At 50.1% G+C, this 15,737-nt stretch overlaps 1 protein-coding gene across 2 annotated transcripts in view; it reads left to right on the top strand.

The window, feature by feature from the left end:
• The window catches only part of KSR1 (kinase suppressor of ras 1), a 168,647-nt gene that overhangs the window by 81,975 nt on the left and 70,935 nt on the right, over positions 1-15,737 (top strand). For both annotated transcript variants that reach the window (XM_055102274.2, XM_055102273.2), the window contains exon 2: positions 12,167-12,307. In XM_055102274.2, coding sequence (XP_054958249.1) covers positions 12,167-12,307 — 141 coding nt within the window. The remainder of the gene's footprint in view (positions 1-12,166; positions 12,308-15,737) is intronic.

Raw genomic sequence — 15,737 nt, 5'->3', positions numbered from 1 at the left:
GTGTTGGGCAGCCCCAAGATCTGTCCCATGCTTCCCCAGCAGGTCCCCTAGCAAGCAAGTCCTCATGCCTCATTAGCCAAAACTGTCACAGGTAACCAGCTTCAAGGGAAGCTGAAAGTGGGGACTGAATCATCATGATGGCTGTGCAGGGACCCCATTCCGGATCAATTATGTCACACTCGCTGAAGCCAAGGCGCGTGGGTTGTGATGTGAAGACTGGGCTGCGAGCCACTGACTGAGACCAGTTCATCACTGGGCACAGTGCTACCCTGAACAAAACTGGGTCCTGTGGGCAAGGGAGAAGCTGGGAGCTGATATTAGGTGGAGATGAGCAGTCTGAGCATGGTGCTCCACAGGGTGTGGCGGTTCGGGCGCCCCTCATCCTTCTGGGGGAGTTCACAATGCATTCATTGATCCCTGGTGTCTGGGGCACTCATCTGTCATTGCCCCTTGCCCCTGTCCAGCCCTTTGTCCTTTTCTGTGATGGCCTGAGTTGCTAAGCCAACAGTCACGTCCCTGGAAAGAAAGCCCTCTATCTTTCCAGCATTGGGCACAGTCTCCTTCTCATAGTTGGTGCATATAGGTCAGAGTTTAAGGTGCCTTGCCTTCCCCATCCCTCCCTTCCAGAGTCTCCCTAGGGAACAGGCCTTAAGGATAGGTAAGGGGTTTGGCCCATTGGCAGAAATCTACTTTTGCCATTAGGTGCAACCTCTGCCTTTTTCACTAGGCCCTTGCTTGGTAATTCACACCCAGGTGCCTTTCAGTTTGCAATGTCAGGAATACTCCAGGATTACCTGTTGTGATTGAGGGGTTGAGCTGAGGGGGTAAACTAGTTCGTGGCTGTGCCCTGTGGGCCTGGTGACCTTCAGACAAACACATGGAGTGTGTGTTTGAACTGGGACACAGGCCGTGTTGATGAAGTATCTGGTCTGTGAGCAACACCGCACCTGTGGCTCCTGACACCTGGGCCAGCACTTCCCTCAGCCTCCCAGCAGAAGCACCGAGCAGCAGGGCTGCTGTGTCATGGACGCTCAGACCTGCTGTCTGTTGCTTTGCCTTTCCTAGCCCTCGGTCAGGTGTCTGTGCGGACACATCTGTTCCCCCAACTTGTGTGGGTTCCTGAAAATTATGGACCCCTGCCGCTTACGACCGTTGTCCTTGGAGTCCAACGGTGCCGGGCATTGGGAAGAGGTTTGGTTGTTGAATGACTGGATGATGGTCAGAAGTCCTTTGTTGCCGTTATTCAATTGCTTCAGGCACAGGGGAGTTAGGGGGTAAAGTGGGTGTCTTTCTTTCTCATGATTTAGTCTTGTTGGTCCCCACAGTCCCTAAGGACTGCTGGTACTAACAACACATGAGATATTGGGGGGTTACATCAATTGAGGCAGGAAGGAAAACTTGAAAGGCAGATCAAGACAGATCATTTACTGACTTTTCAAATAATTGCTTTCTGAAGAGCAGTGTTTTGACTCACCTTGGCTTTGCAGGTGGGAGCTGTATTAGGCTGTTAGGTCAGGGAAATGCCTTCCTCTTTGGTTCTGCTGCATCTCACAACCTCCGTGGCACATAAAATGGCCTAGCAGTTGTTGCTGAGAAAACTCGGGCCCTTGGCCATTCACTCTGGCCCAGCTCAAGCTCTGCATTTCCCAGGAAGCATCATGGGTGCTTTTAAACCATAGTTGACCTCATAGTCTTCTTTCCCTGACTGCTCATGCTTAGTACTGGAGCAGTGGGAACAGGTGATTTATGTGATTTATCTAAGGTGGGTGCTTAGTTGCACAGAGGAGCTAACTCATCAGTGCTTCCATACAGGGTCTCCTGCACCCACTGCTGCACCAGCCAAAGGCAGTCAGTCATACTCTTAGACAAGTGAGCTCGTTTTGTCTCAGCCTGGGGTTGAATCTCCCATCTACAGTCTGTTGTCAGGTCCTCAGACTTTGCATTCCCAGTAGAGCTTAGGGAAGGGCAGGAGGCCCTGAGTTCCCAGCTGTGGCCGTTCTCACCCCTGGCCTCCTTGGGAACATCTCCACTTGTGGTCTGGGTTAGACTTGTTTGTTTGTGTTTGAAGTTCCCCGACTCCGAGTTTGACGTCAAGGCAGGATTGCTGGTGGGAGGCTTGGCGGGGAGGTTGTCTCTACACAAATGTAAAAGCCTGGCAGCTTCCCCAGGAGAGTGCGGGTACGGGCCGGGCCGGGAGAGGGCTGGCTGTTGCGAAATGCCCAGCTCAAGGATTGAGGTCACTTGTACTTTCTCCTCTCCTTGCCCCACTTTCCCTGTGTGCCTCTCCTGCTCTGTCCCATGCCCATGAATGTCAGCCCCCGTGGGCGCCCTTGAGGGCTGGGCAGTGCTGGGAGCCAAGGGCTGACTCTGGTCCCCTCGGAGCTGGGTGCTATGGTCGCTGCGTGCCTGTGCGTGGAACTGTCAGCTGCATCACAACTTCCAGAGGCCTCCTTACATTCTCAGAAATCATTTTGCAACAAGTTGGCCATGGCAGCCAGGCTAGACTGCTTAGCTGGCTGGGTTGGTGGGAAGTCCCCAGAAATGCACTCCAGCTTTGGGAAGGAAGTGGAAGATGTAAGGGGAGCTTCCCCGAGGCATGGACAGAATGGGTCAATAGTGGAGGAGGAGCAGCAGCTTCAGGGACCACTGGAGTGAAGGCTGGAGTAAGTTGCCAGGGCTTTGGTGGCATCCTGAAGTTCGGGATGGTATAGTCAGGGACTTGGCAGGAGCAAAGACTGCTGTGGGCACCACGTAAGAGTCTGGTGCTGCCTACTGAGGAGAAAGGAGTCAGGGTCTTGTGGGTGCTGGTGAGCTGGAAGCTGGTCCACAACTGCACCTGCCACAGGAGGACTAAATAAAACAAGAGGCAAGTGATGGACGAATGGAGTGGCTGTCCAGTTGCTTCATGTCACTCTGTAAAGCATACTAGGAACTTCTTAAAAGGGATGGCCTCAGGTTATAGGCAGCATGATGGCTAGTTTTAATGAATTTAATGCTGGCTTAGAGCCAGGGGTGGGGTACAGCCTAGAGGGTAGGTTATTGCAAGTCAGGACCAGAGGTGGTGGCCCAGTTGGGTGGCTGGATACATTTAGAGGGTGTGGGCAAGCCTGTGGCTCTTATTCACAGGATTCACTGCCTGGAACAGTCTAGGCGTGGCTGGATTTTGGGCTTTGGATCGCAAAAGAGGTAGACCCTGCCCACTGCCATCCTGCTTGTACCAGTCAAGACAGCTTAGGGTGTGGGTTGCAGGAGTCATTATTTTGAGAGGTGCATAGAGAGCATTAGATTGAGGTTGGAATCCCTTCTTTAACCACAGGATTCAAGAAAGTTACAAAGGCTGGTGCCTTGGTTTCTTCATTGTAAGATGGGAATGATGAAGTACACCTTTAAGTCTTGTGGGTTTCACATGAGAGGTTTCATGATTTGTGAGTGACGGCAAAGGATGAGCAGTGACTTGTCATTTGGCTGAGGCTGGACTCGATGGCAGGCATGCAGGTGAGCATCCCTGAGCCAGTGAGTGAGCCCAGTGTGCTGTCCAGCACCCACATCCCGATGTAGCTTTGTTTTTCTTTACTCAATGTTGAATACACAGTACATCCCATCAGAAGTCTGGAAGGGTCTGTAGTATTTTCAGTTACACATGACTGTATTTTGTGGAGGGAATGATGTGCTTTAGGGACATTGCCAGCTTTGGGTTTGTGTGTGAAGATTGGGACATCAGTCACCCTTGTGCTATCAGGGATCTACTCTAATTCCTAGCCTCTGGAATTTTCACTGACAATCCAGGTAGAGGAAGTGATATGGTACCATACATAAGGAAAAGATTGTTAACACTACTAGGTTGACAAATGAGTATTGACATGATTCTGTAACTGAGGGAGCCTGCTACTACACATGGGAAACTGGTGTCCATGTTAGCCTGTGCCTTGGATTCATTTACTCATTTATATGTTAACATCTGTGACATCTGTCACAACAGATTTAACCCCCTGCCCTGCTTCTGAGACATGAAGATCTGGGCCACTGAGAGGGTCCTGTGGCAGCCAATGACCAAAGTCAGGGTTAGGGTGACAACCTATAATAGGCCTTGGCATCTGGCTGCTAACATAGCCAAGATCATGGGTTTGAGAGTTGCCCACAGAAGAGATCTCCCCATCTCAGGCCCTGCAATTTTAGGGTGGAGCTGACTTTGTTTGCAAAGTCAGTCGTCTGGAAAGAGGTGTTTTTTGCAAAGGTGCAAAAAAGCCTGGGTGGGGTATAATCCAAACGGCACCTGCCAAAAGTCTTCATGTTCCTCCTTTTCGAGGTCATTCTGCAGGCTGAGCAGGAGTAACACTAACAGAGTTCTATTTAGTGAGCACTTTATATGTTCTGGACATTGGACTAAACACTTTGCATACATGAGTCTGCAGCAAATTCTCAGCAGTGCTATGGGGCATGTATTATATTTTCTCTGCTTTACAGAGAAGGAGACTAAGATGATATGATCTAGATCCTGCCACACAGCTGATGTGTGATGGTGCGAGGGGTAGAGCCTCCTGGCTGCCAAACCCAAGCTTCTCGCAGAGGGGATGGGACCACTAACTAATGGTAGGCATGGCCTCTGACCAGTCAGAACAGGTGCTGGTGGTAAACAGGAGGCGTGGGTCATCTGCCTGTCACTGCTGCACTTCCAGCCAGTCCAGCACAATGGCTGGCCTGTCCCTGTCCACACACCCTGTGGAAGCCCGTGGGAGCTCTCTGTCTAGACTGCCATTTTAGCTGGTGCTAAATGGTCTTCCTTTTAGAGGCAAGGCAGCTATTGCTCCAGCTCCACTGTGGCAGCCTCCAAGGGATGGTTGGTTCTGTGGCCACAGAGGAACCCAGCCTCCCAAATCAGACTGGCCCATGGGTAGGTTGCCTGGGACAGCCATGACACACCATGGAGGATGGGCCCAGGACCCATGCTATGGGGCACCAGCTATGGAGAGGCAGGTTGGGGCGCAGTGTAAAGGAAGGATGACAAGGAAGGGACCTGCAGGGTAGGGGTGTGAGGCCTCCATGTTCCTGGGGATCCCTGCAGTTCTGGGGGCTGTGTCCTTTACCTGAAGAAGTCTCTTTCCTCAGTGGCACGTGCTTCTCCTTGGCACAGTATCTGCTCAACCAGGCCCGTGCTCTCCAGGGATGTCTGACAAGCCTCACCACCATCCAAGTGATACTCGTGGAGCCTCCATTTGGGAGGCCTGTGCCAGAGTCATACCAGAGCAGCTGGGGTGGCAGATGACACTGAGGCTGATCAGGATGCCAGGTTACGGGTGCAGATGTTCCTTTGGGCAAGTGGAGCCGATGTCATTTCATTCCCGTCACATCCTCTGGTGCTGAGGTTGGAGGTGAGCACTCAAAGGAGGACAGGATTGGGTTCCCTGGAGTCAGCTGGGTGGGTACAGGTCTTGGCCCTCTCGCCTTTAGAAGAAATATATCTGATGCGTGGGTTCCTCCAGCATTGTCCTGAAGTCAAGACCAGATTTCAGGGTCTTCCTTAGTCCCATCTCTGACACGGGCAGATTCCCACCCATATCTTCTGTATTGCCTAGGGAGGTAATAAGAGAGAACCTGTCAGCTTCGCCTGAGAAGAACACCACCCACGTCCGCTGCCGCCGCAAGAGTGTTTTCTGTGTTCCACACGTTTTGCTGAGCATTTTGCATTCATATTTTTCTCATGTAAGCCTTCACAACAGCCTTTTGAGGTAGATCAACCCCATTTTACAGGTAGGAAAAGTGAGGCTCACTGGTTAGATCCCATGGCTATGTTCACCCAAGGGAGTGGTGTCAAGGGACTTTAGGGCTAGAGATGTCCTTCATGGAGCCACACTGACTCCTAGGTATGGCTGGAATAACCAGTGGTAGAATAATAGGACCCGTGGTTTGTTTTTTGCTTATTCCAAGCACTTTGTATACGGCAACTCACTTGGCCTCAACCTCCATAAAATGATACTCTTTTTATAGGTGGTAAGACTGAAGCTGAGCCAAGGGGGATTTCCCCAAGATCTTTGATTTTAGATGTTAGAGCTGGGACTAGAGCTGAGCTCCTTCAGCCCCAGATACTTAGTGAGCGCCTGCTATAGTATCGGTAGCACCCACCAACTGTTTGTGGCTGACCTGATACTATTCTCTTTCTGTAAGTCAGACTCTGGTCAGGGCTGGGGTGGGCCCACAGTACATTCTTGAAGCAAAAGAATATTGGGGCATGAGAGATGTTGGTTCCAGCCCAGGGCCTCCCCTGTGGCCAGAGACGTAATGACTCTTTCCTTCTTGCTGCTGGTCCCATCCCTGAAACCCCAGGTGCTTGTCTATTCCAGAAAATTTATATCTTGCGGTTTTGTGGTTAAGAGAAAATGACGCTACCAATGAAAGGTCCCCTTTTAGGCCCCCAGGGCTGGGCTAGCAGGCCCCACTGTGGTTTGTCTGGGAAAGTAGCCCCTTGGCGCTTCTGTGACTGCAACCAACTTTCCAAGAAGTGAGAGCAGCTTCATTTCACACTGACGGGAGTGGCTGCCTGCAGGCCACCTCCATCCTTTGTCAACCAGAGAAGTTTTGCTCCATCAGCAGAACCCAAATCTGTAGAGGTTGTTTCTTAACAAGTTCTGGGAGATAGCAGCTGCCAGGACACCAGACCTGCCAGTAGCTGGGTCGTGCTGCACTGCATGTCTTCCCTTTTCCTTGTCTCAGGCACAGCTAGCCAGGTTTATGGGTTATCTGGGTACAAAGAAGAATCACTTCAAGTTCTGCACAGTCCTACCCATGGGCCTGCTTTGGGCTGTCTAGCGGGGATCTCTACCGGCCTTTAAAAAAAGAAACCGCTTGCTCCTCTTCTAGGGAAGCTGCCCTGGCTTTTGAGATGTTCAGACCCCTGTCTCATCACTTGCCCAGTTGGTGTTTGTTTTTCGCTGCCATTTGATAAACTTTGTGTGCCTGTCTGGCACAATGTATTGTGTTTGTGTGTTCATCCTTTCAACAAAGGTTTTAAAATAGCAAACCAGGCCAGGTGTGGTGGCTCATGCCTTTAATCCCAGCACTTTGGGAAGCTAACACAAGAGGATCACCTGAGCCTAGGAGTTAGAGACCAGCCTGGGCAGCATGGCAAGACCCCATCTCTATTATGAAAAAAGAGAAAAAGCAGCCCATGTGCTGGGTGCCGTGCTGGCTCCTGAGGTCTGCTGGTGACCAAGAACACCAGCTGGACCCCCACCTCCCAGAGTTTCCAGCCTGAAGAGGGAAGCAGACAAGCGTGAAAAATCAAAACTGCGATATGTGATCTGGGCAGGGGGCTGGAGGGCTTGAGGAAGGCTTCCTGGAGGAAGTGGTGTCTGAGCTGATCCTTGTAGGCGGAGAGTCACTGGGAAGAGCTTGCTTAGCAGGGGACCGAGTGCCTCAAAGCTGAAAAGGGCAGGCAGGTTGTGGGGAGGCTGGACTGGGGAAGGCCCAAACACTGGCTCAGGCTAAGGCCAGGTGGGCTCATCTCAATGTTGGCCTGTGGTGGCGAAAGTCTTGTGCAAATGGCATATGTTAGGAATCACTCCCAGAGGCAGGACCCTTGAAGGCCATGTGCCAGTGACAGAAGGGCTCTAGTGCTGCTGCTTTTAGTGCCAGCAGCCTGACCTCTCCAGTTAATGTGGAAAAGAGTGGTTTTGAGTTTGCACAGCTGTTTGATTTATAGTCCTGTCTCTGGTCAGCCCTTTGAAGTGGTGGTTTCAGAGCCGCGTGGAATGGAGGGAAGGGCTGGCTGTGAGAAACATGGGGATAAGAACCACACATTTTCTTCCTCTGGCACTCCTGAGCATATGTTTTATGCCAGGTGCTGTAGTAGGAACTGGGGATATGAGGGAAATATGGTCCCTGCCCTGATGTGTAATTATAGGGGGATCTAACCTAGTCTTTTGGAGGTCTCCATGCTGTAGTTGAATATGAGCTAGGTATCATCATTCCTGTTTACAGGTGGGTGAACTGAGACTCAGAAAAATTAATTATCTTCCTTGGGGCAGTGCAGCCTAGTATATGGTGGATTTGAACCCAGATGTGTTCAACTCAGAAGCCTGGGAGCTCGTGTCTATTGGGGGAGACCGAGGCAGAAGCTGTTAACTGTAGTATGATAGTAACTCCATGATCAGGGCTCTGAAAGAGTCACACACAACACACCAGGAAGGGGAGAGGCGGACTCTGACTTGGCCTGGGTAGGAAACTCCAGCAGGTATTGGAGGAATAGCTGCTGGGTGAGTGCGTGCCTGGTGGGCAGGGCCAGGGGCTATGGAACGGAGCTGGGGGGCTGGGGGAAGTTGGAGCCCTGGTTTTGGAATTTGCCTCTGGTCTCACTGGGCGGGATGGATCAGAGTGGGGTAAGCCAGGATAGGGCACATGAGTGCATCCTCTTAGACCTGTAGGATAAAAGCTCACTCGTGTGTCTACGGTTGTGAGCTTCATGCTCTGTAGGTGCTCCCCAGGGCTTAGGTTCCATAATAGGACAGCAAGTAGACTCAGAATCCTGAACCTCAGCAGTGTGTTTGATTAGCAGGGTCTGCTCTGGGCACCTGAGGGGCATGGGGTGCAGGAATGTCAGGGGATCAGCCTCTGGGTCTGTGGTTTCATCAGACATAAAAACTGTACAGTTGAGAGTGTGGAATTATTTTGATTCTGACTCAGCGCTCCCTCTCCAGCAGTTGTCTGCACTTGCCACTGAGCCCCTAGTACCCTGAAGGGAGCAGGGGCCATGGGAGAGGGGTAAGTAACCCCAAGGGGGTTGAATCTGGCTCTGTCAGATTGTTGGTGAGCCTGGGGCCAAACTAGTTTTCTGGGGGAAATTTCAAAAATGCTGATGTGGCAGCAGTGGTTTCATTATTATGGGTCTCATTTCATGCTCACATCTCTCTATCCACAGGAGTTCTTGACCTGGCGTCTGTGGATAGAATTCAGGGGGTCCATCCATGAACGTAGATGGGGAAGAAAATTGCACTTTTATTTTCATTAACCTTAACTGGAATTTAGCATGTCATTCCACTTGGTTGTAGGCAGTGAGGCACAGTTATCTTAACAAACACCTGTGACTCGGTCACCAGTAGGAATCACAGTTGTGGAGCTATCTGAAAAAGCAGTTTCCACTTGTCACAACTTTAAAGTTATGGCAGTTATTAGATGCACTGTTGGATGTTTAATACTTTAATAAAGAAGCTTTTATGACTCTATCACAGGTTTTTTTTTTTTTTTTTGAGACAGAGTCTTGCTCTGTCACCCAGGCTGAAGTGCAGTCAGACAAGGGATACTCAGCCTGTATCTCAGTATATTTTTCTTTTTTTTCTTTTTATTTGAGACGATCACTAAGGCTGGCAGGCTGGGGTGCAGTGGCATGATCTTGGCTTCCTGCAACCTCTGCCTCCTGGGTTCAAGTGATTCTCCTGCCTCAGCCTCCCGAGTAGCTGGGATTACCGGCGTGTGCCACCACGCCTGGCTAATTTTTGTATTTTTAGTAGAGACAGCATTTTACCATATTGACCAGGCTGGTCTCGAACCTCTGATTTTAAGTGATCCACCTGCCTTGGCGTCCCAAAGTGCTGGGATTACAGGCGTGAGCCACCATGACTGGCTGTCTATCACAGTTTTCAGTAATTTGATAAATGTGTTTAAATAGAATTGATTTCCTTTGTAATTCTAAGTGTGTCGTTTTGTACATTTCAAAGTATTGTTCTATCCAGGTGCGATGACTCATGCCTGTAATCCCAGGACTTTGAGAGGCTGAGGTGGGAGGATTGCTTGAGCCCAGGAGTTCAAGACCAGCCTAGGCAACATAGTGAGACCCCATCTCAAAAAAAAAAAAAAAAAAAAGATAAAGATAAAAAAAGAAATAAATGAAAGTATTGTTCTTTGAAAGAGATCATGGGCCTCCCTAGATTTCCAAAAGGGTCTACGGCCCCAAACTGGTTATAAGCTTTTATTCTAATTGAAAATTTGGAGCCTTTCTAGATATTTGAAATTAAAAATTATTAATTCATCATTTTTTTCTTTGTAAAATATTGTGACTCTGTTAACAAGAGTCCTTGCTCTTTAGAAAAATGTACTAAGGTCCCGGTGCAGTGATCCTAAGTGTTTTGTTTTATACTCAGATCAAGTGATCTGCCCACCTTAGCCTCCGAAAGTGCTGGCTCATGCCTGTAATCCCAACACTTTGGGAGGCAGAAGTGGGCAGATCATCTGAGGTCAGAAGTTGGAGACCAGCCTGTCCAACATGGCGAAAACCCGTCTCTACTAAAAATACAAAAATTAGCCCTTTATGGTGGCATGCGCCTATAGTTCCAACTACTTGGGAAGCTGAGGCACAAGAATCACTTAAACCCAGGAGGCGGAGGTTGCAGTGAGCCAAGATCGTGCCACTGCACCCCAGCCTGCCAGCCTTGGTGACCATCTCAAAAAAAAAAGAAAAATATAGTGAGATACAGGCTGAGTATCCCTTGTTTGAAATGCTTGAGGTCCAAAGTGTTTTGGATTTTGGATTTTTTAGAATTCTGGAATATTTGTATTATACTTAATGGCTAAGCATCCCAAACCCAAAAGTTCAAAATCCAAAATGCTCCAGTGAGCATTTCTTTGGAGCATCATGTCAGTGCTCAAAATGTTTTAGATTTTGGAGAGGTTCAGCTTCTGGGTCTTTGGAAGCGTTTCGGATTTTGGGTTTTTGGATTCGAAATGCACAACCTATATTTACAGATGAAAGGAAAAGGAATGAATTAACACCACAACCATGAGGGACAGCAGGGTTGAGAAGTGTCTCCAGAAGACAGGTTCCTGTAAGAGACTGTGAAGGTGGTACTTATTTTGGGGGGACACTTGGAAGTCACCATTAGGAGGCCACCAGAGTCTTAGCAACATTTCAGGAGCTCTCCCTGGGTCCCTGGGTCACTTGGCCGTAGCCAAGCCAGGCAGCTCCCTGGTCTTCTGGCAGTGAGCTCGTTTCCATCTGTCGAGCCTAACTGGCCTCTGTTGGGAATGCGAGTCCCTTATTTTTCGTCAGACCTGGGCCATGCCCTCCTTGTGCTTCTCTGTATCCCGTGTTCCCCAGTCCAATGCTGGGCACCCAGCCAGGGCCCAGTGTTTGTCGGGTTTACCCAAGTCAGGCTGTCCTTGTGTAAGCTTATTTGAAGTTTTAGCCATTTGCGAGTCTTTTGAAAGCTTTGGACAATAACTCTAGAAAATACACAGACTTGCATATCTGAAATTTGCATACATTTCAGGGTGTGGATCCCTGAAAGCCTACTGGGAATCCGAGTCCAGGACCCTGGCCAATACTGCTGCTGCTCAGTGGTCATGGCTACACTTGTGGTGCTCACCATGTGCCAAATGCGTCATTTCTTCCGTCTCTCTGAGAGTCAGCTTCTATTATCCCCATTTTTCTGGAGGACAAGATGGAGACCTATGACAAGATGGAGACTTTTATAGGGGGTTAAGTAACTTGTCCAAGGTCACAGAGCTAGTGTGTGACTGAGCCCTTGGATCCCAACCCAGGCAGTTGGATTCTTCGCTGGAAGCATCCTAGGTGGGAGGTTACCCATTCTCCCCAAACCAGCAGGTCTTCCATATTAGCAATTACCAACTCCCTGACCCCACCCTGGCAGGAAAGCCTTCTTTTTTTCCCGAGACAGGGTCTTGTTCTGTCACCCGGGCTGGAGTACGGCGGTGTGATGATGGCTCACTGCAGCCTTGACCTCCTGGGCTCAAGCGTTCCTCCCACCTTAGCCTCCCAAGTAGCTAGGACTACAGGCATGCGCCACCATGCTTGGCTAATTATTGTATTTCTGGTAGAGACAGGGTTTTGCCATGTTGGCCAGGCTGGTAGGAAGGCTGCCTTATATTTAACCCAGCTCTCTGTTCTGACCAGTGTTGCCCATGACGCTCATGTCCTGAGGTGGGCAGTGTCAGCCACCTTGGGTAGGGCAGGGGGCTCATGGGTGGCCACCAGCCTCTGCCTGTTCTCCCAGACCCTTCTCCACCCTTTCCCCTCCCCTGCAAACAGCAGAGAGGAGAGCCAGCCCCTTCCCTCATCACATTGCTTGTGTCTGCCTGAGCTCCTCTGTAGTGTGCTTGGGCCTGCCATATGGTTGGGCTGCAGATGAACACAGGCTTTTCTTTTTTGGACTTTCTGCAGGCGAAGCTGGTCCGTTACATTTGTAAGCAGAGGCAGTGCAAGCTGAGCGTGGCTCCCGGTGAGAGGACCCCAGAGCTCAACAGCTACCCCCGCTTCAGCGACTGGCTGTACACTTTCAACGTGAGGCCGGAGGTGGTGCAGGTATGCAAGCTGGGTCTCAGCATAGGGATAGGCATGAGGGGCCAAGCAGAGGGAACACACACAAACCCGAGGGCTAGCTTCCCCGTGGCTAAGACTAAGGGTTGATGCTCTCTAGTCTTGAGAAGGAGGATGGGGAGGGACAGCAGCGCCAGGAGGGATCCAGGGTACATGTGGCTCCAACAAGTGCCCTGGATGCTATTGCCTGATGAACTAGGGCAGCCCCACGCTGGGCATTGATTTGTTGTTCATACTTACAACAGCCAACATATCTGGAAGCATTGGCTGTGTGGCAGACACTGTGTTAAATGTTTCTGTGTTTTGTAAGATAGATAATCTCACTTCTCATGAACTCCTATAAGGAAATTACTATCATTGTTGCCATTTTATACTCGAGGAAATTAAAGCACAGAATGGTTAAGTAAGTTGTTTAAAATCACACAGCTAGTAAATGATAGCTTGGAATTTGGAAATAAGAGTCTGAATTTAGTTTAATCTTCTGACTGCTACAATATGCTGTCTTCCTTCCATTGTTCTCTCTTCCTGTCTGTGCAGCCTACCCACCTGCCAGCCAGCCAACTAACCAACCAGCATACTCGGAGTGTGTACTGTGCCAGGTGCCAGGGGTGCAGGTCAGCTCTCATGGAGTGCGGATTAGTCCTACTTGGCAGGCATGGTTCACCCAGTCAGATCTCATAAATCCCCTACTTCTATCCTAAAATTAAAAATATTGGCTTTTGCTGCTGTGTAAAAAGTAGCATGAATTCATTATATATAGATACTTTGGAAACAGAGAAGGAAAGAAATCACATACATACTCCTAACACTCAGAAAATCTATGATCATTAAGGTCTTTTTTTTTTCCTTCCTCTCCCCAATATGGAAATCTTTTAAAAATTTCTATCTGGACTGTCCTGTAAGGTAGTCACAAGCCTCATGATTATCAAGCATTTAGAACATGGCTAGTCCAAATTAAAATGTGCTATAACTTCTTCCCTTGCTCTTACCTGTGTGGGCAAGGCCCTGTGGCTCTCCCCCAAGGCACACTGCAGACCCGCCTGCCTCTCTCCCTCCCTACCTCCAGCACCACGGTCCAGGCCGCTGTCACCTCCTGCAGAATCTCTGCAGTGGCACCTCGCCCCTTGCATTCCATTTTCCACCCAGCAGCCAGGGTGCTCACCTAGAAAGGTGACTTAGATCCCATCCTTTTTCAGTGCTTCCTGTTTCCTTCAGGATAAATGCCAGATGCCTTCCTTGATCTGGCCTCTCTCGCCTCTGTTTGCTCACCTTCTCCTTTGCTCGGTAGACTCTAACCTTTGCACTTGCTCCCCACTTCCCTGGAGTGCTCTGCCCATGACTCATCCCGTGAATATTTTTCTGGTGTTGAGTGTTGTCACCGCCTCCAGGCAGTCGTCCCTGGTGATGTGATCTAAAGATCATCCCCTGCCCATCATTCTCGCCTGCGCACCTGAGTTTATTTTCTCAATGACACTGACCACTTTCTGGAGTGACCTAACCGATTTGTTGTCTGTGGTCTGTCTGCTCCCCCTGGGATGCAAGCACCATGAGACACGGCCTTGCTGTTTGGGTTTGTTTGCCACAAAATCCCCATTGAGTGTTGGGCCCAATATGGCAGTTGCTTGGTTGCGACAGATATAAAAATAAATACCTATTTATTTACTGAATAAGTAGATTTCATCATGACATGGTAGATGTCTCCAATAGCCCAGGGTTTGGCCCCAAGTGGGTGGTGACACAGGTTACTCTTAGCTCTGGCTTTCAGTTAAGTCCTGCAAGAGAGGCCAGTGTAGGGATCATAGCCCCAAAGAACCCCCTTCCCAGCTATGCCTGCTGCCATGAGTCACCTCCATGAGTCACCTGCCATGAGCCCTGGGAGAGTTGGTGCCCCCAGGGGAGATGGCCCTCTCCAGGAAGGCTAGGGCAAGTGACCCAAAGATTTCTTGGATGCAGTAGCACTCCCCTCTTCCCATGCCAACGTCCTTTTCATTCATGAAGGGCTTGTGCTGCCAGGAGCCTGAGCAGCCCTTTCCTGGGAGGCCTCTGCTATCTGGTTATTGAGCTGCACTGGTGGCCACAGTGGGGTCCTGGGGCCCCTGAGAGCCTCTGGGTTCTTTTGCTTCAAAGTTGACACATAGCACATCTGGCGTGTCATGATGGGTACACTGATGTGTTGTTTAATTATCCCAACACCCTACTTAATAGAGACCATTTTCTCCACCTCACAGTTGAGGAAGCTAGCACTCAGTGGGTATAGAAACTCACCAGGGTCCTAGAGCCACAGAGGAGTAGAGCCGGATGCCCCTCCACACCTGACTGTGAGTCCTCCGTCTCAACCACTTCTCTCTCCTTCTTCTTGGAATGCCTGGATTCAGGCACCTGGCCAAGCCCTTTCACCTTCCAAAGCTTCAGTCTCCTCCTTTTGTGAAATGGGAATCACCCATGTGCTGCTTGCTGGCACAGGCAGTTGTGAAAGTCAAGTGCGGGGGTGGAGGAGGAAAAATTAACAATTTCCCACCTCTCTCTTATCCTCAGCTGCTGTTAATCCCAGGTGAGAGCCAGACCCAGCAGAGTCAACTAGAGAGGCCTGCACACACGGCAGCTCTCAACAGCCTCCTGGGGAGTGAAGGAAGGCTGGGAATGGCTGACTAGAGGCAGTTTTCTGAATCAAGAGAGATAGCGGGGGTCAACCCAGAGCTTAGGACAGAGAGGGCGGCACACCAGCCTGACAGAGCTGGGCCAAGTGTCCTCCTTCCGTCCCCCCAATTGGTACCAAGGGTGTCCTCACCAGCAGGGCCAGGAGGAAGTGAGGCTGGAGTGGATGGGGAGCAGGAGGGCAGACTGGGCTGCAGGAGCCTGCTGGAGGTACCTGGGCCTGGCAGCTTTCTTCCTGGGCTTTAAGAACCACAAGGAACCATTAGCTGCTGTCATTCCATCTTCCCCAGACTCTCCAGAAACCCCTTCTCAAGATTTCTCTTTTTCTTCCTCCCAAATCTCATGTCAGTTCCTGGGCTATAGCCAGAGTATTCGAAAGCCTAGAAAGAAAAGGCTATTTCCTTTAGTAAACCCAGCTTCAGCTCCTACAGACTGGGGAGAGGGCTACCTTGGTTCAGTTCTACCTCTGAGAGTTTCTCCTTGTACATGTGTGGAAGCCTAGTGATGGGGGAACCCTGAGTTAGAGCAGCTCTCCAGGGCTTCAGCTGCAAGGGCTGGCCCCAGGGGTGTGGGTCTATTTTATTCTGTTTCTTAACCCAGACAGTTCTTTGGACTCTGACTCGATACCCACTGCTGCCCCTGACCCCTACCCTGGCCCTGATGGATTCTGTGTGCTTTCAGTGGGAATTGGCTCTGTAAGTTCTGCCCATCAAAAATAGGTGCAGTATTCAGAAGCCAAAGTTCCAAACCCATGTCTGTC

The sequence above is a fragment of the Pan paniscus genome, chromosome 19 (assembly GCF_029289425.2).
Source record: "Pan paniscus chromosome 19, NHGRI_mPanPan1-v2.0_pri, whole genome shotgun sequence".
Classification (NCBI taxonomy): Eukaryota; Metazoa; Chordata; class Mammalia; order Primates; family Hominidae; genus Pan; species Pan paniscus.
This window is presented reverse-complemented; position numbering and strand designations above follow the sequence as displayed.